Source organism: Papaver somniferum, chromosome 4 (assembly GCF_003573695.1).
Source record: "Papaver somniferum cultivar HN1 chromosome 4, ASM357369v1, whole genome shotgun sequence".
Lineage (NCBI taxonomy): Eukaryota > Viridiplantae > Streptophyta > Magnoliopsida > Ranunculales > Papaveraceae > Papaver > Papaver somniferum.
Window position 1 is genome coordinate 108,493,617 of NC_039361.1, and position 26,467 is coordinate 108,520,083.

The 26,467-nt window shown below is 40.8% G+C and overlaps 1 protein-coding gene across 1 annotated transcript; it reads right to left on the bottom strand.

The window, feature by feature from the left end:
• Window positions 1-4,277: 4,277 nt before the first annotated feature.
• Window positions 4,278-6,243, bottom strand: LOC113274176. The gene is made up of 4 exons (XM_026523645.1): window positions 6,154-6,243; window positions 5,401-5,518; window positions 5,229-5,312; window positions 4,278-5,107 (listed from the first exon to the last, which is right to left on the bottom strand). Exons 2-4 carry the CDS (start codon window positions 5,507-5,509, stop codon window positions 4,377-4,379), a joined length of 924 nt encoding a protein of 307 aa, XP_026379430.1. The 5' UTR covers window positions 5,510-5,518; window positions 6,154-6,243; the 3' UTR covers window positions 4,278-4,376.
• Between the last annotated feature and the right edge of the window lie 20,224 nt (window positions 6,244-26,467).

A 26,467-nucleotide genomic window follows, 5' to 3' on the forward strand; every position in this document is an offset into this window, starting at 1 on the left:
TGGTACTAAAATTGATTTTGAAGGCTTTGTTGTCTTTGATTTCTTCTTAACTGGTGATGTTTTTGAAGTTTCTGCTACTGATTTTGATGTTGAAACTTCTAATCCTCTCTTAGATCTAGTTTTCGGACCTGTTGATTTTTCGAATTTCTTCTGCAGTTAGGGATGAAATTTATTTTGAATCCTTCAATGCTTACTTCGATCTCGTTGTTGGTGAAGTTGATTTCTAGATTTCTGCTGCTTCAACTGTTGGATTTTCTTCTTCTGTTTCTTCTTCTGTTGATGTTGAAAATTCAACTGTTGGTGTGTTTGTCTTTGAAACTACTTTGTTGCCTTTCGCCATTATTTTTCAGATTGTTTAACAATCTAGTTGTTTTGATTAGGGTTTTAGTCTGTAATTTTTCTAGGGTATGGACGCAAAATTTCTTCTGAATTTTTTTTTCTTCTGAAGTTTCTGATAAAGCAAAAATGGTGCAGTTAAAGATTTGTCCGTTACGCCGGTTTTAATCAGTTTTTAATGAATGCTAACATGTCGCACCCACGTTGATTGTTTCAGTTAGAAAACTGAATCATTTCATTGCACGTGTGCTTTAATAAAAGCGTGCGAGGGGTAGCATAGACTTAATACAATTTTTGGATTAAATTGTACCTAGTCAACTAGGTCTGGACTAATCTGTTTCTTTTGGGGAGGTTTTGGACTGAACCGTTTTTTTCCCAATGCAAAACTAATAACTAAAATTCGTGTTGGTATCCCAACAGAATACGAATAACACAAGAAAAAGATGTCGATTTCTACCGAGCAAAAAACATCAAGATATATCGGGTCAATATATTTAATGCTCATTGTCCGGCCGATTATTTGGCCACTGAACAATGACATGGCATGTCAAGAATCTGCTTAGGCATACCCCATTAGACAAAGTTCGCGATGACCATATGTAGAATGCACTAGAATAACCGGACGGAGATGACCCAATAAGCCTTGCGCCTCCACGCTAATTTCTTCCTTACGATCCCTGGGTTTTTTCCAATATCACTGGTTGTGGAAAGGTACCCAGTCGAGTCGGTCCGCATCATTCACCTACTGTCTTCGCGATCCAAAAGCCTAGATTTTATCAATTCTGATAAGGACTCCTCACGTGTAGCCTTGTTGGGTCTAACACGTGGACAATTAAATTGGGTGACGCGGAGTAAAAGCGCGGTCAATGACTCGTCGCAAATAGCCTTCTCTGATACCATGTTAAAGTCTGCGGGCATCCAACTCAAAACCAATTGGCAATAAGTGGAGAGATCCTAAGAAATTATAAACCGCAGGATTTTAAATTGCCCAGCAATGTGGGACTAATAATCTTAACACTCTTTAAACGCAAAAAGGTGGAGACGTGTATATATGCCCTTGGTTGATCATCTCTCGCAAATACACGTTTCAGTTATAAATTTGCTGCAAGCAGTACCATTGATGAGGACCGAAAATGAGAATTTGCGAATGCAAACCATTAAACCATTTCCTCCAATTGAAGCCAAAACCTTCAACACTTATTCCATAAAGGACCATTTAACTCCCAGAAATTTGGACTTGATTCTCGAGTCGAAGCATTCGTTGGCTATAAGGATGCTATCAAGAATTTGACGACCCTTCACGAAGGCCGATTGGTGGTTGGATCTAAGCTTTGGGAAGAAAATTTTCATGATATCGGCGAGAACTTTAACAATTACCTTGTAATCATTTCTCTCGAATTCACGGACCACATTGATAACATCAGTCTTCATGAAATCCCACAACTCAATAAACATGCTAACGTGAAAAATCCATCTGGTTCCGAGGCCTTATCTTGACCCAAGTTGGTAAGTGCAAGTAACACTTCATCGTCCTATATTTTTCTTTCTAATCAGGAAGCATCAGAGCGCAAGCTTTCTGAAATTCATACCGGCAGAGAGATGTTCAAGTTCAAAGAATATTGAAATCTTGACTTGAAATGCCCTACAATGTGGTCTTTAATCTCTGCCTTATCCTCCACCAAGTGTCATTGATGTGAAGTCTCGCCACATTGTTCCTTCTTCTATCTTTAGCCAACTTGTGAAAGTACTTAGTATTACAATAGCCATGCTGGAACCATTGAGCTCGAGACTTGTTAAGCCAATGTAAGTAAATCATATCTGTCACCTGCCGATATTGAAACCTAAGATGGGACCGAGTAGTTAGGTGAAAAGGAGTTACAGTTCTATCATCATCCAGTTGATCTGAAACAAAGTAAACATTATGGCTCAAGTATGCGAAGAAACTCCTGACAAATCTTTAAGGGGGAAGGAGTTTAACATGCCTTAAATCTAATCTCGATGACATTTCAGGAAAAGAATATATATGGATTTTATAACCAGAAGCATGTGTACGCGATCTTAAGTACTACTTATTATGGTACATATGAAAAATTATCAGTAGTTCAGTGGACTGGATATTATGGTACATATGCAAAATTATCACCAAGTGGACTGAAAGCGAGTAAATAAGTTGTATTTCAGGTGTCTGAATCTCTGTATGCACAGTTTTTAAAATACTTGGGTTAGATGTTTAAGTTTAACATGATTCATAACTATCGTAGGTGGTGGTAGTTGGCCCAATAAGTACTTGGGTTAGATGTTTAAGTTTAACATGATTCATAACTATCGTAGGTGGTGGTGGTTCTAGTGGTGGAGGCGAAGGAGGTGATGTTGTGCTGGAACCAGCGGTAGTGATGGCGGGGGAGATGGTTGTTCTGGCGGCACCACTAGTAGTGAAGATGGTGGTAGGTAGCGTTGGTTGTTATGGGACAATTTCATGGAGGGGCAGTCACGTCAGTTCAAATGGGACACCAAATTTTGGTTACCAACACCAAACAAAATCTAATCTTTGTGCTTCAAATTGGAAAAAAAGAAGAAAAAAATCAATTGTCACGTTGACACAAAATCACCATATATAGAATGATGAATGAGCTTCGCTCGGTCGGCCTAATGAATTGGTCCGTAATATTATAGGTGTTGGTATTACATTCAGGTCTGTGCTTCTTCTACTGATTCTCTCAACTGTAGTAGTCCAAGCACATGTGAAGTTTGTGTTGGTATTTTGTCATACTCGCTTGTCATGTTTGGTATGTCCACCAACAAGTGACCATCTCCAGTTTGGGTTATATGGAAGAAAGCAGGTAATACAACTCTTACATACTGTAATGCACACTCTAGCTGTGTCCAAGTCAGTGGCCTATGCAAGTACGGTTCTGTGGTTCACACTGAATTGCACATCCGATGTGCTGGCTAGTTTCCACCTTCAGATTCTAGAGCAGTTGGATGATCTCAGAGGAAATGGCTACTACAAGCTCAAGCAACTTGCACCAATTGCTAGTGGTCAGCTCGAGGGGAAACTTGTGCGCACAGTCAGGTTGGGACTTTAGTGAGCAGGCTACCAGATCGATTCACACCACAACTGCTCCAGCCCTTGTCATCATCTGCCCATTATCGTATGCGAGAAACTGCTCAACGGTGGTCAGAAAGCTACATCAGTCTTTGTACACACATACAAGCCTGGCGGCTGAAATTCTCGTCAGATATTAGAGTTGTTCTGTGTTACCTTCATCCTTGAGGACAAGGATGGTTTCAAGGGGAGTGGAATGTCATGTGACAGGGGTGCCCATTATAGTATGTGTGTAGGTACTTAGTCAGTTGTAATGAGGGGCTTGGATTAGCCCACGTGGATAGTTAGTGATCGTCGGATATTGAGAGATAGAGAAAGAGAGAGAGAATGAGAATGAGATATATACTCTCATATCATGTAATGAAACTCTAATGAGAAGATTTATGAATAGAATAGTTTAGTTTAGCAACTAGGCTTGGTTCACTATGAATCAAGAGGTTATTTACTCAAATGATGATCCAAACCCCGTAGTTGTACATCCAGGTACAATACAGTTATCAATAGTGGGGGATAAGGATTTCAAGCACGCTGAAATGAATAAATGATTTTCTGTCATCCCAGATGACTCACCCTTCCCCAAGTTCAAAAACATTTCCATTTTCCATTTCCGTCCATCCCTCGGCAAAGATGATAGAGCATTTTAGACCCTAAAAACACACTAGATATATATATCAAAACAAGTTCTAGTGTCTATATGATCATGACAGTGATTCTAATCAAAATGCCAATCTCTGCACCGCGGACCACCATAGTCAAATCCTATAAATTCTGTAGGGGTTCGTAACCAACGAGTAAAAGTAAAGCTGAAAGTTGTGATTGTTATGAGAACACGAGGAAGAAAATCAAACACTAATAACCCATAATCATCGAATTTTCAACAAATGGTAAAGTTAATACTAATAATCCATAATCATCATCAATTGGATCAAAAGGTCTAATGCCTAATAATAACAAGCCAGAGAACCAACACAGGTAAGAATAAAGACTGAGTATTCTTCTCCACACCAGAAGGTACCGAAGGAGGAGTATCCATAGAGGGAGGGGGAGTATCAATGGACCTTGAGTTGGTCTGGGTTTTGTTGTATGTAGTGGTGGTAGTAGTAGTGTTGCACTCTGCTACATTTCCAACTTTTGTACAGTTCTTTTCTATCACCTCCCTGGATGAATTTGTCTGGGCTGGAGGTGGGGGTGCTGCATAGTAGGTGTTTGTAAGGTAGAATTGTTTTGCCAAAGACTTGTTGTTGGGGTATACTGATTCATGGTATGCTGAGGGATGGGATGACTTATGCAAGTAAGGAGAAGGTACTGGAGATGGTGGGAAAGGAGAAGAATATGGATAACTGGTTGTTGAAACGTTCTGTGAGCATTCATAGATTGAAATTTTTGAAGCATATGCAAACGGTTTAGCTTGGAGAGCAACCACATGGTTGTCCTTGGCCTTGACTTGAAGCAGCGCACCATTCTTTCCACCATTCAGATCAGCAGAAACGTTGCAGGCTGAACCCTTTGGTGCTGCATGAAGCTTGGCCTTGCAAACCGCTCCTCCATATTTGGCATCGTTGAAACTTTCAATTCTGACACTGTAATTACCATGAATTCCTGTCTTTCCATAGCTAACAAATTGTTTGCCTCCTCCTGCTTGACAGGTGACTTGTACAACAGCACCTGTTTCCATCAAAACACATTAAAATGCTAAACAGTTGGACATCGTGCATAATTAGCACCGTAATTAGGAACCATGAATCAGAATTAGCAAAATCTAAGATGAATTATGTATTCTGAGTACCTTCAAGATGATTCCTTTTCGAATTGATTCCATAGCATGGGTAACAGTAAATCATTCCATCAGATGTAATTTGAAGAGGTGAATCTGAAAATGTTACAATCAGAAAACATTAGTATCTTCTTATATAGTTTGAAATAAGATTTGAGTAGAGTACTAGTAATCTTTAATTTACCTTCAAATTCTGAGTTTGCATATGATGCATAATTGATCTTAGATTCTACACCTAATCCTAATGCAGCAATCACTACCATCCATATTAGTAGAACTCTGCAGTTCTCCATTGCAAATTCCTGAAAAGAAGAAGACATTAAGAAGATGAGATACAACTTAAACATGAGATAACATAATTATTATTATATATATGCAAAGATAACAAAAACTTACAGTATAAAAAAGAAAAATGTTAAACCTAAAAGTAGTATAAGATAATGAATTGACACAAAAAATTTGTTGAATGCAGCAAGATGGAGATGAAGAAAATTTTAAGAGTACTAGCAAGATTGATTGAAGTACTATTCTGTTGTTTGCTACTATTTTGCAAATTTTCAACCGAGAGCATAATCTCTACCAAAGTATAATTGATCTTGAAGTAGAACAAATTGAAACCAAAGTAGAACAAATTTGCAAACAAACTACTATAAACTCATCATAAATTTTACGTCGAAACTCTAATCCTAAATTTTCCAGTTAGAATAGAGAACAAAATTCATAACGTACCACGAATTTCTACCAAAGTGTTCTATTGTAACCCATCATGCATAGAATATACAAATTTGGGTTTAACTTACTTTGTTTACATGCATTCTTTAACATCAATCACTGACCCACAACACAATGAGATACTAACAACTACCACAGAAACATGATTTTAACTAGAATGCAAAGATAACAAAAAAATTTAAGAAGACCAAAGAGAAATTTATACCTAAGTAATATAAAAGCCACTAAGATGGAGGAGATGAAGATAATTTGAAAGTAGTAGCAAGACTGATTGCCGGTGTTTGTTTATATAGAGGTTGGTGTTAGTGAGATAGAGCAAGAAATGAAATTCATTTCACAATTCACTCGAATTTGAATTTGAATTTGCACAACTCTGATTTTAGTTTCAGTGTTAGCTTTTTCTTAGAATAGGTTTACTCTCTTTTTGTTGATTGTTACCGGAAATGATGCTAGTGAGACTGACGGTGTTATGACTCATAACCTTTTACTATTTCGGCTCATCACTTCTCTTCTTGGTTAAGTTTGAAGTATTGTAGCTTTTCTTTTCTCTGATCTTCATTTATTTAAGCCATTACATTGAACCTAACACACTACCTTCCAAGACTGAATTCCTTAAACAGAAACCAAAACTGATTTTTGGCCAGATGAAAATGCTAAACAGCAGCTCTTGATGAGGCCATTCTTTTCATTTTATTACTTTTTTCTCTCTTACTTTTTCGCCACTTGAAAACCTTTCTCTTCTTGGTCAAGTGTTAAGTTTACTATCTTTTCTTTTCTCTGATCTTCAATTACGCCATTACATTCAACCTAACATATTACCTACCAACAATTACCTCCATGGAGTAATTGAGCAATGAAGATAATTTTGTAGAAATAATTGTATCCACGTATTTTCAACCTCCGAGACCCAGAGTAAACACGCACAGACAGCTTAAATTACTTTGCTGGTCTTTGTTGGTGAACGTTACCATTAAATTTCATTTCACCAATTGAATTTCATGTCACAATTTCTTAGTTTAGGGTTTCTCTTTGTTGGTGATTGTTACTTGAAATGGTGTTAGTGTGTGTACACTTCCAAGAAGTTTCTACTTAAACCTTCGCTCAGGCCATGAAATGGTACTTCTACACGCCACCCACTTTCGCAGAAACAACAAAACTGAGCCAGAATTGATTTTTACCAGCTGAGAATGCTAAATATATAGCTCTTTGATATGGGGCAAATCAAATGTCACGTCTATTTATTACTTTATTATCATTTTTGTTTTACTTTTTGACTTTTAAACCGCCCTGACTAAGCAGTGCAGTACCCTCAAAGTTTTACCTCTTTACTTTTTATCTCATCACTTGCCAACAGTTTGTTGGATTAACTTCAACATAGAAGTCACTAACAAGCTCGTTAGGACAAAATTAGGAAATTGATGTAATCCTAAGGGAATTAGAAGTCATCTAGTTCTAAGAAAAGGAAAGACATGTAATAAGGTAATAGGACTAGGAAAAGGAATTCATAGTTCTATATATATATGATCACCAAAGTTGTGGTTGATCATATGAGCAAGATTAGAGCTTGTGTTTAGTTTTGAGAGATTTTCTAAACATCAATAAAGAGAGTTGTCTTTATATAAGCTAAGTTTCATCTTGCAGTTGCCATTAATTGGTATCAGAGCTTGTTTCTGAGCCATGGAAAACGAAACCACCATTGTGGGTGTAAAACAATTCACGCCACCATCAATACAAGTTACAATCCTCAACGCCACAAAATACACAGTATGGGCCATGAGAATGAAGGTACTGATGAAAATCTACAAAGTTTGGGAAACAATTGATCCTGGTACATTGGACCCAGACAAAAACAATGTTGCCATTGGATTACTCTTTCAAGCAATACCAGAATGTCTTGTTCTACAAGTTGGTGAACAGGAAACTTCAAAGAAAATTTGGGAAGCAATAAAGGCACATAATCTCGGAGCTGATCGAGTTAAAGATGCCCGTATGCAAACCTTAATGTCTGAATTTTAAAGAGTGAAGATGAAAGACACTGATACTATTGATAGCTTAGCAGGAAAGCTATCAGATATAGCCTCAAAACCTGCGTCACTTGGACAATACATTGATGAAGATAAACTGGTAAAGAAATTTCTCAATAGTTTACCAAGATCCAAGTATATTCAAATCATAGCTTCTCTCGAACAATTCTTAGATTTAAAGAAGACTAGCTATGAAGATATAATTGGAAGATTGAAAGCATATGAAGAGAGAATCCTTGATGAAGAAAACAATGGAGAAACTCAAGGAAAACTCTTGTACACAAACTCTTACCAACAAAATTCTGCGACAAGAGGAAGAGGTCGTGGAAGAGGTGGTAGAGTAAACAGAGGCCGAGAAAGGGGAGGAAGGTTTAGCTCACAAGATAGAACAACAAGTCAGAATGATCAAAACCAAGGGAAAGAAAAGAAGGATAGATCAAACATTATTTGTTACAAATGTGATAAACCGGGACACTTCTCCTCTGTATGCCCTAAAAGAATACAAAAGATGGAAGAAGCAAACAAGAATGAAACAAGGGAAGCAGATACAGCTCTTTTCATGCACGAAGTTGTATTCTTAAACCAAGGGAAAGTAATACAAAAGAACTACGAATCAAAGGATGGAGAAGAAGGAATCTGGTATTTAGATAATGGAGCCAGCAATCACATGACTGGTAAGAGACACTACTTTTCTGAACTCAATGAGAAAATCAAAGGACAAGTGAAGTTTGGGGATGGATCTTCTGTAGAAATTGAAGGGAAAGGATCGATTATGTTTCAGAGCAAGACCGGAGAACAGAAGATTGTCACAAACATCTACTTCATCCCAAACTTACAAAGCAACATTCTAAGTTTAGGACAAGCTACAGAAGTTGGATGTGATGTTAGAATGCGACAAGATTATCTAACAGTTCATGACCCAAGTGGAAGACTTTTAGTTAGAGTCTCACGCTCACATAATAGACTCTACAAGATAAGTCTCATGATTGGAAGGCTATTGTGTCTGAATATGAGACTGGAAGATCAGACATGGAAGTGGCACGCAAGGTTAGGACACATAAGTTTCAGAACCTTAAAAATTATGTCTCAGAACAAGATGGTTCGAGGGCTACCACAGATAAACGATGAATCAAGGATCTGTGAATCATGTTTAGTTGGGAAACAAACGCGTCAAGGTTTTCCAAAAGCAACAACATTCAGAGTGGTAGTAAGTCGCGGCGTGGTGTTCGATGAAAAAGCAAACTGGAACTGGAAAGAAACTAATGATGGACCAAGTAGGGATCCAGGAATGTTTCACATGAGATGGGGTCAAGTAATTGATGAAGGCGAAGGACCCATAATCATCAATACCAATGGAGACAATGATGTTAATCAAGAAGAAGAAGAGAATAATGAAAACACTGAGAATAACGAAGAAGTAGAAGAAGAAGAAGAAGAAGAAGAAGAAGAAGAAGAGATCGATGAAATAACTCAACCCATTCCACTGCGAAATTAACAAGACAGATACAAAAGCCACAGTACCTGGAGGATTATGTTCTTCAAGATGCAGAAGAATGTGAGATTATGCTACTTTCTGTTAATGATGAACCAAGGAATTTTCAGGAAGCAAAGGTCTCGACTAAATGGACACAAGCATGTAGAGAAGAAATTATTTCAATCAACAGAAACAAGACTTGGTTTCTAGTTGATAAGCCAGGTGGGGTAAAAGTGATTGGTCTTAAGTGGATCTTCAAAATAAAACAGAATGCTGATGGTACTGTCAATAAATACAAAGCAAGGCTTGTAGCTAAAGGATATGTACAAGAATCAGGCATAGATTTTTATGAAGTTTTTGCACCAGTTGCTAGAATTGAAATAATACGCTTATTAATTGCAGAGGCAGCATCAAACTCATGGGAAATTCACCACTTAGACGTTAAGACAGCATTCTTACATGGTGAATTGCGAGAAGATGTGTATGTTGAACAACCAGAAGGTTTTGAAGTAAAAGGACAAGAGCATAAGGTTTATAAGTTATCAAAATCTCTATATGGTCTAAGACAAGCTCCTCGAGCCTGGAATACAAAGTTAGATCAAATCTTAAGAGAAATCAGATTTGTTAAGTGCTCTAAAGAAACATCAGTATACAGAAGAGAAGAAAAGGGAACGCTTCTTGTGATTGCAGTCTATGTAGATGATCTATTTTTGACTGGCAACTCCCTTAAGGTGATCAATGAGTTCAAGAGAGAAATGTCATCAAAGTTTGAGATGTCAGACCTCGGAAAACTCACTCATTACCTTGGCATAGAAGTCCATCAAGGAGTAGATGGGATTCAGATTAAACAAGAAGATTATGTAAGGAGAATTCTGAAAGAAGCAGGACTTGAAACTTGTAATCCAACTAAGATACCAATGGAGTTTGGACTTAAAGTTTCAAAGGCACAAGAAGAAGCAGAGATTGATTCAACGTGTTATAGAAGAAATGTTGGGTGTCTTAGGTACTTGTTACACACAAGACCAGACTTGGCTTTCTCAGTGGGAGTAGATAGTCGTTATATGCAAAGTCCACGCAAGTCCCATGGTGACATCATGAAGCAAATATTAAGATACTTAAAAGGAACAATCACGTATGGATTGAAGTATGGTCGAGGAGGATCAAAAGGAATTGTTGGGTATAGTGACAACAGTCATAATATTGACCAAGATGATGGAAAAGGTACAACTGGTCATATATTTTATCTAGGAGAAGCACCTATTACATGGTGTTCACAGAAGCAAGACACAGTAGCTCTGTCATCATGTGAAGCTGAGTTCATGGCCGCAACAGAAGCAGCTAAACAATCAATATGGCTTCAAGAATTGTTGGGTGAAATCAAAGGAAGAGAACCTGAAAAAGTTCTCATCAAGATTGATAATAAGTCTGCAATTGCATTCACTAAAAATCCAGTGTTTCATGGGAAGACGAAACACATTCATAAAAGGTATCATTTCATACGAGAATGTATCGACAAGGAGATCATCAACATTGAACACATACCAGGAACTGAGCAGAAAGCAGATATATTGACAAAGGCATTAGCTTGGATCAAGTTTGAAGAAATGAGACAACTGATTGGAGTACAAGATATGTCACGGGTAAGGTTGAAGCTTAACGGGGAGAATGTTGGATTAACTTCAACATAGAAGTCACTAACAAGCTGGTTAGGACAAGATTAGGAAATTGATGTAATCCTAAGGGAATTAGAAGTCATCTAGTTCTGAGAAAAGGAAAGACATGTAATAAGGTAATAGGACTAGGAAAAGGAATTCATAGTTCTATATATATATGATCACCAAAGTTATGGTTGATCATATGAGCAAGATTAGAGCTTGTGTTTAGTTTTGAGAAATTTTCTAAACATCAATAAAGAGAGTTGTCTTTATATAAACTAAGTTTTATCTTGCAGTTGCCATTACAGTTCATAGAGAAAGCTAAAATTATAATGTTTGTGGCGTCTCACGACGTTTGGTTTAGACTCGCACTTTTAACTGAACAACCAAGTTTAGGATCAAACAAATAAGTTTAGCGAGCTAATCTAACTGAACAAAAAACGTTAACGATCAACAGAAGAGGAATATCAAACTTCTTAGTATTAAATAGTCATTTAATGCCTTTGTTAGCTCGTAATTCTAGCTCCATAGGTACAACCTATATTTCTATAAACATTTAAAGGCTATTAAAATCTACTAACCTCCATTTGGATTAGTAACTAGTTGAAGGGGGGGAAAATAAAGTGCATGTACATTACATAGTCAGTTCCTTCAAGACTGATACAAGTAAAAAATCGCAATAATTCCCATCAAAATCAGTAAAGTACATGCAAATGTTATGGTTTTTGCTAAAGTACCATGCTTTTTCCTTTTCCTTGAATGCAGACACTCCCCATATCATATTGAAGCGCGAAAAGGAATCACAACAAGAAAAACACTTGATCCGGCAAGAATTTGATCCCAGTGTCCAAGAGTTTAAACCCACTTGAACATTGAAATCGATCTGTATATAGGTAGGTAGGTTGATATTGATGCATAAATCCAGTCGTTTCTAGGGTCTTTGAATTTACTCCTTTCCTAGAAACGGTAATAAATAAATGAAGGGTTTGAAAAATGTTACTAGTTGTCCGTCTCTGTATAGACTTTAAATCAACCAGGCACTAATTTTAGAGGTGGACACTATCTTCACCATTATCTCCCACCACCAAGTGGCATGATTTAGGCCCTTGAATTTTATCAATTCCCGTTCCATAAAGATAGCAGGAGGTCTATTTAAAGAAATTAAATCAATAACTATCTGCCATCCAATGGTGGAAAATAGTGGGGTTAGGAGGCATTTTCGGGGCCAGGCGGTGGTCTTTTCTTTTCATCATCTTCTAAGGTAGTGGCACACGTAAAGTCCGAGGAAGAAATTACTTCTGCGGGAACTACGAACACAATCCAACTAAAAGGTTTACAAAAATTCTTTACGTACAGGGCATACAAACAACCTAAAAACAACATACTCATGTGATTTTCTTTCAGCTGGATACCATGGCATTCATCGTGGGCCAATTGCTCTCAACGGATTAATCACATCCCTTCATAGGATTTATTGTTTAGATGTTGTCTTTTAAGTTGTCTATAGAATTACTCAAAAGTTTAATGTAACAAACTTTAATGTAACATTCCATATGTGATCACATCATACTTGTCTTCTGTGCGGTGAATGTACATTTCGTGGACAACACCGAGCGAGAGAATAAGATAGGACCCACACTAAATCCATTTCCCGGTTAACCACCGGGTTGGGAAGGATCCCTCCGGTGAATGAGATGTATAGCACTTCCCGAGCGTAGGTGTAAATAATCCATGAGTCCAGGTGGAGCAATTCTAGGTAGTGAAGCGTCGACAACAGATGGACCGCGAAGCACCAAATCATATTATCTGGTCTTGGCGCGAGAAAATAGATATCAAGGGAACCCGTGAAGGCAATACGTGTAAAAGTCGGAGGTGACTGAAGAGATGACTATCGAGTACAAGAGCAATAAATGCACTGACAAAGTGGTTGAAGAGAGAAGAAGAATCTGGTCAAAGTAAGACTCGGCTAAATATATCAAGGGTGATATCGGCACTATTCATTAAGCAGACAATGTCGGGCAAGGGAACATCGGGAGGAAGTATTGCTAGGCTCGGCTCAGAACCTCGGGCTAAACCCTAGTCCTAACCCGAGAAGAACATCAGGATAGATGCACCGCAGCTTACGCTGTAACTTAGATGTATCATCACTCACGGTTATAAATAGAGGGCCATGTAGAGAGTTGAGAGGTAAGTAATCAGTGAGGGAAGAGAGAACACCAAGAGCTTAAGAGTGAGACTTGAGAGTTTGTAAGAAGAGACGTCCTTTGTAACCTTGAATCAAGTAATAAGATCATCCCTTTACCCCCGTGGACGTAGGTAATCATACCGAACCACGTATATCTTGTGTTCTTGTGCTTCTCTTATTTGTTTACTTCATTAGGAGTGTGTATGCTTATCTTCGGATGTAGTTGTAGGGTTTTCCGCATCTACATTCTGGCGCCGATTAAGGGGAACGTGTAACATCTTTTGATACCTTGCATCAAAGCCATTAAAGAGAGATTCAAAATCTCATAAAAACATCTTTTGATGTTAGTTGACGCTAAGTGAAAAACTCTTATGGTTGAGAAATATGAGTTGATAAATGAGTCTTTAAAAGCTTTTTTTCTTGTTTTTCTTTCTTTTTCGAGACTCGGTTTTGTTACTTTCATTTTCATCTAACTTTCATCGAGTTTGTAAAGTTCTGATTTAGACTCACAAAATACCGTCAACAGTCAGAGTTGTTTTGCTCTTGTAAAACAAGATTCTCGTTGCATATTAATCAAACTTTTCTTTATCTTACGATTTCGAGTCAAAAAAGCTTGTGATGTATGTTTTTTGAAAACTTTCTCTTTACGTTAAAACCCTTGAAGTAGTTTTGATTAAGAGATCAGATTTAAGTTTTGATCGGTTGTGTTTTCTTTTTTGACTAAAGCAAGTGGTTAGAAAGATTTGAAACTCCCAAAAGAATCATCTTCAACGCTTGGTAGAAGCTATAAAAAAACTCCATCTCGCTGGTCATGTTACGTCATGGGTTACTTCATCATAACAGTAGCAGCGGCAAAATTAGCTCGAAATCATTGAGTTGGGGTTTTCCAAAGCTATGGCTATAAGGGGTACGATGAGCACTTTGACAATAGTCTCATCTTAACCCTGTCACAACAGCCCTACAACATCATCACAAACCCAAAAGGAAGAGAACTCGTTTGGACAACTTGTGTTGTTGAGACACCGACAGATCGATTGACGGAGGTCATCACCACAAATCTTAGTCAAGAAAGATATTTTCCGACCGAACACGGATAATTAATGATTTCTGGCATAAAGAATGCTAGGACAAATGATGATTAATGCATACTAAAAGTACCGAAAGGGACGTAACAAAACAATATTTCAAAAGATTGTCTTATTTGTCAAAACAACCTTTTTTGGTGAGTTCATCAAGTTGAAGTAAAAAGGAATCGTACTTGGGTGAACGTTTTCCTTTTCTGAAATTCAGAGCTGCTGTACTTCGTCCTTAACTTTTTCAAAAACTGTCCAAAGTGAGGCGTTATCTATTTTTCTGGCGTAGGTAGGGAAGGGAGAGCCAAAGAATATCAATCATACCCGAGCCGATGGCGAGTACTTACGGAACGGGCAGGATCTTGAGGAATCGAACTGTAACAGGAACTAGAGCGCGGGAAGGAGTAACAAACTCTCGACAACAGAACAGTCGACAACATCAACAAGAAGAGTCTCGGGCACCAGGTGGAGGTATGGTAACTGTTGATGAGGAACGACTTAGTCCAAGACGATGATCTTACCCCGAGAGAACTAAGGATCGACTCGAGTCAACTGAGGCGAGGGGAGATGATAGATGGAATGACTGCATCGGACACTGAGGAAGATGAGGAAGCACGAATGATGCGAGAGGACCGTAGACGAGCTAGGCAACGTGCAGAATATCAGATGGCTTTGGAACAAGAAGGCGAGAGGCTTAGCGAGTGCACCTAGAATTGGATAACACCACCCGAGACATCCCACCAATCACAACCGCTCCCCCGTAGCTCCTCCAATGGAACCACCAGTCCCACCACCCAATATGGTAGGGAACCAAGAAATGGACATTCCAGTCACGAGAGCATCGACCCGACACTGCTGGCAATTCTGGCCAATCAGAGGAGACAGGAAGATATGATGAGGGAATTACAGAGAAAGAACCTAGCGCTGAAGCAAAAAAACTATCAACTTCGGAATCAGAGATCTGGGTCACGAGGGTCATCGAGTCGAGGAGCTTCTAGCAGCCACACCCGATCATGAAGAACTCACACTCCTCCCCTGGCCCGAGGACGTGTACCCGACTCTAACCGAACTAGAAGCGGGTACGGTCCACCCGAGAATTCTTCGACCGATGTAGAAGTGCATACTGGGAGACCCGAGGGGGCGACTGATGCTAAGCTTAAGCAACTTGAGGAGATGGTTAAGAAATTGGTTGGAAGTCGCGAGGACGATAAGTTGGCAGAGGTGATTAGTGAAGCACAGAAAACTCCCTTCACTAAGGAACTTGAAAGAGCACTGTTCCCTCCAAAGTGTACACTCGCAACCTTCCCATCCAGGTTTGACGGCACCGGCGACGCAGGAGAGCACATCAAGATGTATAGCATGTCCCTATTACAATGGAAGAACTACGACGTAGTTATGTGTAAGTTCTTCCCAGCCATTTTGGAAGGCGAGGCGAAAATTTGGTTTTATACTTTTCCCGATGAGTCTATTAGGAGTTATGGCGTTCTAGTGGAAACATTCCTCGAAACATACATAACAGTATTTCTCGCCCAAGAGTGAACAAACTGTTTACACTGGCACGAAGGTTCAGGCAACCCTTAAGATCTCTAACGGACATATGGAGGAAGTTGTGCACCGATATCGGGAAAGTACCAGTCGACCAACAGATTTTCAGTTTCGAAAATTATTCAGGAAAATCTGACCCTATTTGGATAGCAATGTATACTGAGAAGTCGCAGGCATTAAGGGAGATGAGGAAGATGCAAGAACATTACATTTCCTTGGAAGAGATGCAAGAAGGAGCGCAGGATAGAGGAGTACAAGAAGCCAGTGCGTCGGTGGAACCTGCTCCTCGAGAAGACCCAAAACGATCGGAAAAAAGGACGATGGCACCACAGCCAGGCTCGGGCAAGAAAAAATGGGTCGAGAAAGGAAAAAAAAACTCGTCACGAACCAAAGACGTACACGCCCCTGAATGCACCATTGGAAGAAATATTCAAGGAAGTGGAAAAGCGAAACGTACACGCCCCTGAGTTCTGTCATTACTACCAATATCGAGGCCACTCGACTAATAACTGCCGAGAGGTAAAAGACATTGTCCAGCATTTGATCTGAGATGGCTACTTACGATATTTTGTCAAGACAACGCCGACATCGAACCAGCAGCCTGATGCTCTCGTGCATCAAGTGAGGATCGACCGAGGAACTCAGTTCACCTGCAACACCATTTCACACTCGGCGACCCAAGGATTCGACTTAGGGGGCAGTATCACTTCTGTAATCCACAAGAGAGATCGGACGGGAAAAGAGATTCTTACTGTAGCTAAAACCTTGCCTATGGAACCCTGGATGATGCAGCCGATCACCTTCTCGGCCAAAGACGTCCCATCGAATGGCCAAGTACATGGAGATCCCTTAGTAGTTACCTTACTCATCGAGGAGTGGGGAGTGAAAAGGATACTAATGGACAGTGGGAGCTCAGTCGAGGTCATATTTTACGTCACGTTCAAGAGGATGGAGCTTTAAGATGATATTTTGATACCCTCAACATATCAGATCTACGGCTTCAACGGTACAGTGACCGTGCCAAAGGGGGAGATCACTCTCAGAGTCTCGGACGGATAGGGATACTTGGATACGCTTACCACCTTCTGCGTAGTGGATGTCATATCGCCTTATGAGGATATCCTTGGCAGGCCTTGGATCGCGGGTATCAAAGGTGTGGCGTCGGTATACCATCAGAAATTAAGGTTCTCATCTTACTGAGGGGTTGTGAAGATACTAGGCGACCCACATGCTACAAGGAAGTACATGCAGCTGGATATTCAACAAAATGAGGAAAGACGGTCAAAAAAACGCCGAGAAAAGAACAAATCCAAAGAGAATAAAGCAGCGGAAGAGTTGGAGAAGGTGCTCTCACAGGCCATTGCGACCTACGAAAAAGACAAGCAAGAAATTTTGTAGCAATCAAAGGAAGCGACTTCGGTCGAAGAATCAAAGCCCAACTTCTCGGCCTTAGAGACTACCCGACAAATCAACCTAGGGACCGAGGAGGAACCTAAGGTAGTAAAAATTGGAACCTTACTATCAGACGAACAAACAGAACAACTAATAGCTTTGTTAAAAGAACACCTGGATGTGTTTGCCTGGAAAATGCATGACATGGAGGGTATTGATCCGGAAGTATGCTCACACCACCTAAGGATAGATCCTAAATTCAGGACGATGCGACAAAAAATGCGGAGAATAGCACCAGAGTTGCAGGCAGCGGTAGAGGCCGAGTCAAAGAAGCTACATATAGCAGGGATCATTCGGAAGGCTCAATACCCCCAGTGGATATATAATATGGTGATAGTCCCTAAAAGAAACGGAGGGGTCAGAATACGCATCGACTTCAGCGACTTGAACAAGGCCTGCCCGAAAGACAATTTTCCCCTCCCTAGCATCGATCAACTGGTAGAGTCCATAGTCGGGTACAAGGCGATAAAACTGATGGATGGATACTCGGGGTATAATCAAATTCCCTTAGCACCCGAGGATCAAGAACACACGTCTTTCTTCACACCTAGGGGGCTATATTTTTACACCAAAATGCCATTCGGATTGAGGAACGCCAGCGCCATTTATCAAACGTTGATGGAGGACATGTTTTAGGAAAAAATACATGACACCATCGAAGTGTATGTGGACTATATGTTAGTAAAAAGCAAGGTAGCAGACAATCATATTGACGATCTTAGGGCCATATTTCGAACCATGAGAAAATATAAGATGTGAGTGAACCCGGCCAAATGCACCTTTTGGGTTACATTGAGTAAGTTTATGGGATACATAATCATTGATAAAGGTATAGAGGTCGATCCAGAAAAGATTAGGGTTGTGTTGGAGATGTCGTCCCCGGTAACAATCAAAGATGTACAACGGCTGAACGGAAACTTGGCGGCAATAGGGAGATTCATCTCACGATCCTCAGACAAATGTAAGGATTTCTTAGGGACGTTAAATAAGGGAGAAAAATTCAAATGGAGCGAGGAATGTGAGGATGCATTTCAAAAGATTAAGCTACACCTCGCGGGCCTACCAGTTTTACAAAGACCCGAGCCCGATGAATTGCTTACCCTATATCTCGGGGTAACAGGTTATGCCATAAGCGCAGTTTTAGTCAAGAGTGTGGGGACCGAGGAGAAGCCTGTGTACTTAATAAGCAAAACCATGAAACCGGCGGAGAGAAATTACACCAGAATTGAGCAGCTAATACTAGCCCTGGTATTTGCAACACAAAAACTTCGAACGTACTTCCAGACCCACAAAATTTGAGTGCTTACTAAGTATTCCATAGAATCATTGATCGACAATGCAGCAAGGTCAGGACGGATTTCTAAATGGAGTGCTCAAATCAAGAAGTTCGACATCTTCTATGAGATGAGAACAACAGTAAAGGCACAGGCAGTGGCCGACTTTCTCGCATACTTCCCCTTAGACGATGAGGAAGAAGTTGAAGATATCCCGGGCATGGAAGAAGACCGAGAAGACCCCTCCGACCTCCTTGAAACCTGCAGCACGACACGATGGGAAATCTTCGTCGGCGGGTCGTCCAATAAAGATGGGTCAGGCCTAGGGTTAGTCTTCACCACACCAAAGGGGAAGAAGGTGGTTCATTCTTTCAGGGTGGAGTTTAAGGCAACAAACAATGTCACCGAGTACGAAGCCGTGATACATGCTTTACGAATGATAGTGGAAATGGGGATCCACGACGTGAGACTAACCAGTGACTCTCAGCTAGTCATTAGGAAGATCAACGGGAAGTATGTTATACATGATCCAGTGTTATAGAAGTATTGGGAGCTCGCCCAATTCTATATCAGCCAAATACCAAACATCAAATTCCGACATATTTGTAGTAAAGACAATCGATATTCAGATGCACTGGCATATATCTCCTCCATGCTAACGGACTCAAGCATTGAGGGCATCAGATTCATGAGAATCATGATGCCATCCGTACCTGAGCCAGTAGATGCAAGAGCATATGTAGTGGTAACTACAGTTGATAAATACGAGAGCGGCGATTGGCATAAACCCATTCACCAATATTTGAAAACGGGAGAATTGCCTAAAGGACGGCCCGAGATCAACAAAATTAAAAGTAAAGCAGCGGCATACGAACTACGAGACGGTGTTCTGTATAGGAAATCCTACCTAGGACCACTATTGAGGTGCCTAAGCAAAGAAGAAGGACACTCAATCCTGAATGAACTACATTATGGGGCGGCGGGCAATTACAGCTCGGGTCGAAGTCTGGCAGCCCGAGCTAAGACCATGGGATATTTCTGGCCATACATGAATGATGACGCAAAACACATGGCATTAATCTGCGATGAATGCCAAAAATTTGGAAAAAATATACATGCACCTGCAGTAACTTTGAACTCGGTAATCAGCCTCTGGCCCTTTGCCAAGTGGGGGATCGATATCGTGGGACCCTTACACGTCGGGTCGGGGCAGAGAAAATACTTGATCATGGCTACTGACTACTTCACCAAATGGGTGGAAGCGGCACCTCTAAGGCACAGTCGAGATAAAGATGTCTTTCGCTTCATCTGGGAGCACATTATCTGTCGTTCTGGTGTGCCTGCCACAATTGTCTCGGACAATGGAAAACAACTCCAAGAAAAAAACATCGACCTGTTGTTTAACACCTATAGCATCCGCAAAAGCAAGGCTACGCCAATTTACCCGCAAAGTAATGGGCAAGCCGAGATCACAAACAAAACCATAGCCGACAACCTAAAAAAGAAGTTGGATGGAGAATATGGCGAGTGTTGCGAGTAACTCTACAATGTTTTACGGGCATATAGGACCACCCGCAGGGATGCAACCGGCTTATCACCCTTCATGCTAACATATGGAACCGAAGTTATCCTCCCAACTGAGGCAATGATACGTACTACAAGGATTAAGGCGTGGAGAAGGAACATCTCGGTAGACCTCATTTTGGCTAAGCTGGATGATTTAGAAGAAACTAGAGAAATGGCCCTACAAAAAATGGAGAACTACCAAAGGAGGTTACAACGTGAATAATACAAACGGGTTCGACCGAGAGAATTTCAACCTATACAATTGGTATTGAAGGAGCTACCCAGTTACGAACGTGATAAGAAGGGTGGGAAGTTGGCGGCAAGATGGTGCGGACCCTACACTATAGTGGAAAAAGTTGGCGAAGGAGCATATAGGATATTGAAACCAGACGGAACACCCGAGACGAGACCGTGGAACACCCAACATCTGAATCTATATCACCCATGAGAGGTGTATCAACAGGTATGATATTCTGTCATTTATTTCCTTAAAAATCCACGTGGGGTAGGGAATGTGACAATTGCGTCTAATGGTCATTCGTACTCGGGGCGACGGCAGTGTGCAAGTGCCGAGGTGACTTACACTCGAATGGACATTCGTACTCGGGGCGATAGCAGTGTAAAAGTGCCGAGGTGTCTTACACTCGACGGGCTATTCTAACTCGGGGAAGTGGCAGTGTGCAAGTGTCTAGGTAGTCTAAGGGCCCTGGTGGTTGGAAACCAGTGGCCGATTATCGGGGCATGAGTACCCGATAGTCGAGCATACAACATTTTTCCTATCGCAAGTGGCCGAAATCACTTGCCCAAGCTAGTTAATTTATAACTTCTTGGGGTATCGAGCCAATAAAACCTAGGAATGACCGAATACCCTACCACTAGATCTAAATGAAGGTGATGAGATACCTCAATCGAGACATGGCATTGGGCCCGATGACTCTCCCTGTTGAGTGTGTTCGACAGAAATGGACTTTATACTAACTAGTTCAACCACTTTCATGCAGGAAAGCGTCGACATGCTTTGACAAAACAACGAAAGATAATCGTAACAACAAGCATGAAAATGTCAAAAGTTCAGTAAACAAACTGGTTGGCGACGCAGCACCCCTTAAAAATAAAATGTTAGAGAAAATAAGGATGTTTAAACGATTTACAGCCCAACATAAGGAGCATAATTGTGGCGCAGCACTACAAAAGATCTACTCGGGACTTTGGCGGAACTGATCCCGAACCAGCCTTCTTAGCAGCAGCATCGACTCGCTTCTTATCCATGACTGCCTTCACACCTTCTTTGACCTTGACGATAAGCTCAGTATTGAACTTCTCTTTCTCGACCGCAAGATCCTGAGTCAATTGAGGAGATGTCGCCTCGGCAATGGCTACATGCCCGAGTAGCTAGGTCTCTCTCACCTGTAGCTGGGTCTCTCTCGCCTTTAACAGAGCAGCTTCCTCCTCCAACTACTTCACTTTTCCTTGTTCAACTACGAATAAGAAAGACGATTAGTAACAGGGGCACCAACATCATAACACCAAAACACGAGCAAACACACCACAATATGGGATACAACACCTTCTAGCAAAGGAAAAACTACTTTAACGGTCTCCCCGGACTTAATTAGACTACACTCAAGGTATGAAATCTTGGAAGTTAACTCATGATAACGTTGTTCATTAAACTCATTTGTGGGGAAATATTTCTTATGGTCACTCCAATCGTCCTTCTGTCGATCATGTGCCTTCTGCAGACCTAACAACTAAGCCCGAACCCATTCTAACTCTTCGGATACTTGGCCCAAATTTTGAAGCCTTCCTTGTAATTCCTGATTGGACCTATCAGCAACGTCTTTTTCCTCTAAAATGTGCTGACGATCAGCATGCAAATCCACGTTCTGACGCCTTAAAGGTTCACACTGGCCCTCCAAACTATCGACCAACAGAGCTCTATCGGCGGCAACACCTTGAGTACGGGAAAGACTTGCACGCATATTATCTATCTCCTCGGGCATATATTCGAAGGTTTCATAGCGGTATAGTTTGTCTCGGTGCTCCTCAAGTTCGGTTTCTTGACGATCAATTTTTTCATCCTTGTTAACGATTCTTTGGCGGAGATTCTCAACATAGCTCAACTCAATATCCAGTTTTCTTTTTAACAAACGATATTCAGAAGCTGCATCGGCATCTATACTAGACATCTCGGCTAACAAGATAATACTAAGTTCAGGATATTGGCACTACGTACGGAATCAATCATAGCTACTTAAGTTCTAAACAAATACCTTGGGTCTCGGCCAATCGTTTCTCTAACTCTCGGGCTCGGTCCTTCTCTTTCTTTTATTGGAGACGAAGACTCTCCTTATCTTCTAGTTCATTTCGCCGAAGAGAAGCCTCCAACAACTCCTTATTGGAAACATGAAAACACTATGAATGCCAGCAACCACTCCACGTTATAAATGTATGAATAAATAAACACAACTCACCATTTGATCAAAAGTGCCTTTCAGACCGGCAAAGTACAAAGATACAACACTGATCATCTGATCATCAGACAATGAGGCAAAGTCGGGAGAAGTGAGAGCCCCGAGAAAATTGCACATCGGACCCGAGATAGTAAAGAAGGTAGCCCCACCCGAGCTCGGGGCAGGAATAACATGAGAGACATTTTTCCAACAACACACCCTCAGGGGTAACATTTTATTCACCAGCACCAGACTCATCCTCTTTCTCGCCCACACCACCAGTACTATCCTCCTCTTCAAAAAGATCGTCATCATCCTCACCATCAGAAACAAGGAGAACAACACCATCGACAAGAGTGACACTTCTACTAACAGACTGTTGCGCCATAACTTCCCCTGGGGCAGATTCATCGACCTTCGATTCTTTTTCCCCTCCACTAGGCTTACCACCTACAATGGTAGAAGAAACATCATAATATTTCTGAGACAACTTCCTCATAAAATGAGACAAGGGAAGCCGATCGTCGGGGTCCTCACCCTAAATCGCTGCAGCATTCTCCACATCTCTCCCATCAGCTTTCGATTTCTGCACATGAGTCTTATTTAGATCTATTCAAGGAAACAAATAGAGGGAAGTACATGTATTGTAGGAAGAGCAGTATATTTGTTACCTTTCCTTCCTATCCCTCGACTGCTGTGCTAGGACCCCTATCCCTCTTCTTAGAAACCGAAGCTTTAAACTGACTACTTTGTGACTGAGACTGCAAAACAACAATGAATCAAAACATGGCCCATCTGGATACCCGGGCCGACAAAGTTAAAACAGACGAAGCGACTTACTCGATCAACATTGACTAACCAGAACGGGTAGGACTCGGATGGAGGAGGAAATTGGCCATTAAGAAGAGGACCGTAGATAGCAAGTGGAACTCGGTCCCAAGCCACATCACTGGTATGTCGGGCATGCTTGTTAGTCGTCTTCCCCTCAGGGTCCTCGTACAGGAGAAGCTTCTTGAAACCATCAGGGATATTCTTATTACGGTGAGGACTAGCAGCAAAACCGGCGTGGTCATCATTAGTGGAAGTCCCACTCCGATAATTGGCAGCAAAACTGGCGGGGGTATAGTCGCCTTCTTCGGACGGATCATAGGTTGACCAGGTCGTAGGAGTGCAACTGCCCCGACTTCGTCTCTCCCACTCGTTTATGAGACGAAAAGTATTACCATTCCACTGAGCTAAGGCACGATGAGGACGAAGCTTTGAAAGAGCCTCATATATGAATGGACGGCTAGGGTTGTACATAAGGAAGCGTAGCCCAAGCTCCAATTGACCTTTGGTGATGACGCTCGCCTCGGACGAGTGAGGGAAATTCCCAACATCACTTCTCTTCAGAACGCCCCTTTGGCCCGACAAGAGTCTGATAACCATGAAGATCAAAATCACTCTTCAACTGCTTGATGAACTGTTCATCAGTCAAGTCTTTGGCAACTTTCTTGTCCTTCCTACATACAAATGAAGGAGAACCATCAGAGAGGATAGAATTAAGGGCACGGGAATCATGGTTAGAAGGACTGTCAATAAGAAACAAAGAATCAAGAGGAGTGCCATCATCATCAGAAAAGGTATAACTCACACACCTCTTTTCTGTCATGGAAGGGGTTGAAGAAGCCATTGAAGAACAGAAATAGTAAAACTCGAACCAAAAGGTATGAAGACAATCAGCGAATACACAAGGGAAGCAACAAGGGGAATCACGAAATAAACGAAGGATGATTCACTTTCTCAAGAAAATCATAAGATGAAGAAACAATGGAGCAGAAGTTGAGGGAAGAAGGAGAAGGTTGATCTCTGAAAAAGACGAAGTGGAAAACTAAGAGTTTAAGGGACGAATTTATACCTTCAGAAGTTGTAACCCATGGAGAAGGTCAAACAAGTCATAAAGACAATCGTAGTGGGGAACAACATGGCGTGAAACACGGCATGGAAGAGGACGTGGTAGACGAAGTAGTTTATTCCCCTCGGGTCGGTCACACGAGTGAAAGAAGGGGCATTAATGTAGGTGTAAATAATCCACGAGTCCAGGTGGAGCAATCCTAGGTAGTGAAGCATCGATAGCAGATGGACCGCGAAGCACAAAATCATATTACCTGGCCTTGGCGCGAGAAAATAGATACCAAGAGAACCTGTGAAGGAAATACATGTAAAGGTCGGAGGTGACTGAAGAGATGACCATCGAGTACAAGAGAAATAAATGCACTGACAAAGTGGTTGAAGAGAGAAGAAGAATCTGGTCAAAGTAAGACTCGGCTAAATATATTAAGGGAGATATCGGCACTATTCATTAAGTAGACAATGTCGGGCAAGGGAACATCGAGAGGAAGTATTGCTAGGCTCGGCTCAGAACCTCGGGATAAACCCTATTCCTAACCCGAGAAGAACATCAAGATGGATGCACCACAGCTTACACTATAACTTAGATGTATCAGCACTCACGGTTATAAATAGAGGGTCATGTAGAGAGTTGAGAGGTAAGTAATCAGTGAAGGAAGAGAGAACACCAAGAGCTTAAGAGCGAGACTTGAGAGTTTGTAAGAAGAGACGTCCTTTGTAACCTTGAATCAATAACATCATCCCTTTACCCCCGTGGACGTAGTTAATCATACTGAACCACGTATATCTTGTGTTCTTGTGCTTCTCTTATTTGTTTACTTCATTAGGAGTGTGTATGCTTATCTTCGGATGTAGTCGTAGGGTTTTCCGCATCTACACGGAGTTTGAATCGTTTGTTTATTAGAGTTCGATCTATTTACCTGACAGGTCAACTCATGTTTATCAGTAGCTTTATTTATTTCACAAGTGATGTTGGTCGACTATTATTGTTAGAGCATCTCCAATGCTAGGGGTGAAGGTCTTAAAAAGACATGACACATAGGATTTAACACTTTCTTAACCAAAAATTAATCTCCAATGCGAAGGTCAAGGTTAATGAAAATCATGACAAGGATGCCATCTCATAAGAAGGGGTAAAGGAGAAAGTCATATCTTCACCTTCTTCATGACCCTGGGTCTATTGACACATCATCAATATTTTATTCCAAATTAATTTCTTTTAATTAGAAAATATTGTTATTGGGTGATAACTTCAAAGACGTTTTTCCCCATAATTTTAACCTTTTTCCAAAATTGATTTTAGGGTAAGAAGACTTTAGCATTGGAGATCAAAGTTGAGGCAAAATGTCAAATTTTCATTTATTTTAGTCACATAAGAATCATTCTCAATAAAAAAATATTAATAACACCCCCACATAGGATGACTTCCACCCTTAACATTGGAGATGCTCTTACTAGACTAATACTGTCTGAGCAGTACGGGAACAAAATATTGAGCAAAAGTTTTCTAACATGGTCGACGCGTCAACATTAAGAGTGAAAGATGATAGCCCAAGCTTCTGGAGCCATAAGACTTTGGTCTCTCAAGATTTTCTTGAACCTTGGATTGGAAGACCAGATAACTTCCTTACTAATTACTACGGGTTTGCAATCTAAATTTAGAAGAACCGAACCTGTGGACGACACTCATCTTAAATAGATTGCGATCATAATATTAACAGCCAAGAATAATAAGGACAACGTAATGTTATTTTACCTGGTAGATTGGGGTGTTAACATGGGCGGAAGCAAAGGGGGATAATCCTGGCTGTAGCCCCCTTTTCTAATAAAACCATAACAAGTAGAGCAATTCTAGACATACAACATTCTAGACAACTCTAAAACAACCCTCTAACATTGAGTTAGCAGGGGTCCATTTTTGGGCCTCA

Coding starts and splice junctions, on each gene's coding strand:
- LOC113274176 (XM_026523645.1), bottom strand. CDS start 5,509: ATGGAGAACTGCAGAGTTCTACTAATATGGATGGTAGTGATTGCTGCA. Junction 5,313..5,400: donor TGCAAACTCAGAATTTGAAG/GTAAATTAAAGA, acceptor TAACATTTTCAG/ATTCACCTCTTCAAATTACA. Junction 5,108..5,228: donor GAAAAGGAATCATCTTGAAG/GTACTCAGAATA, acceptor TGATGGAAACAG/GTGCTGTTGTACAAGTCACC.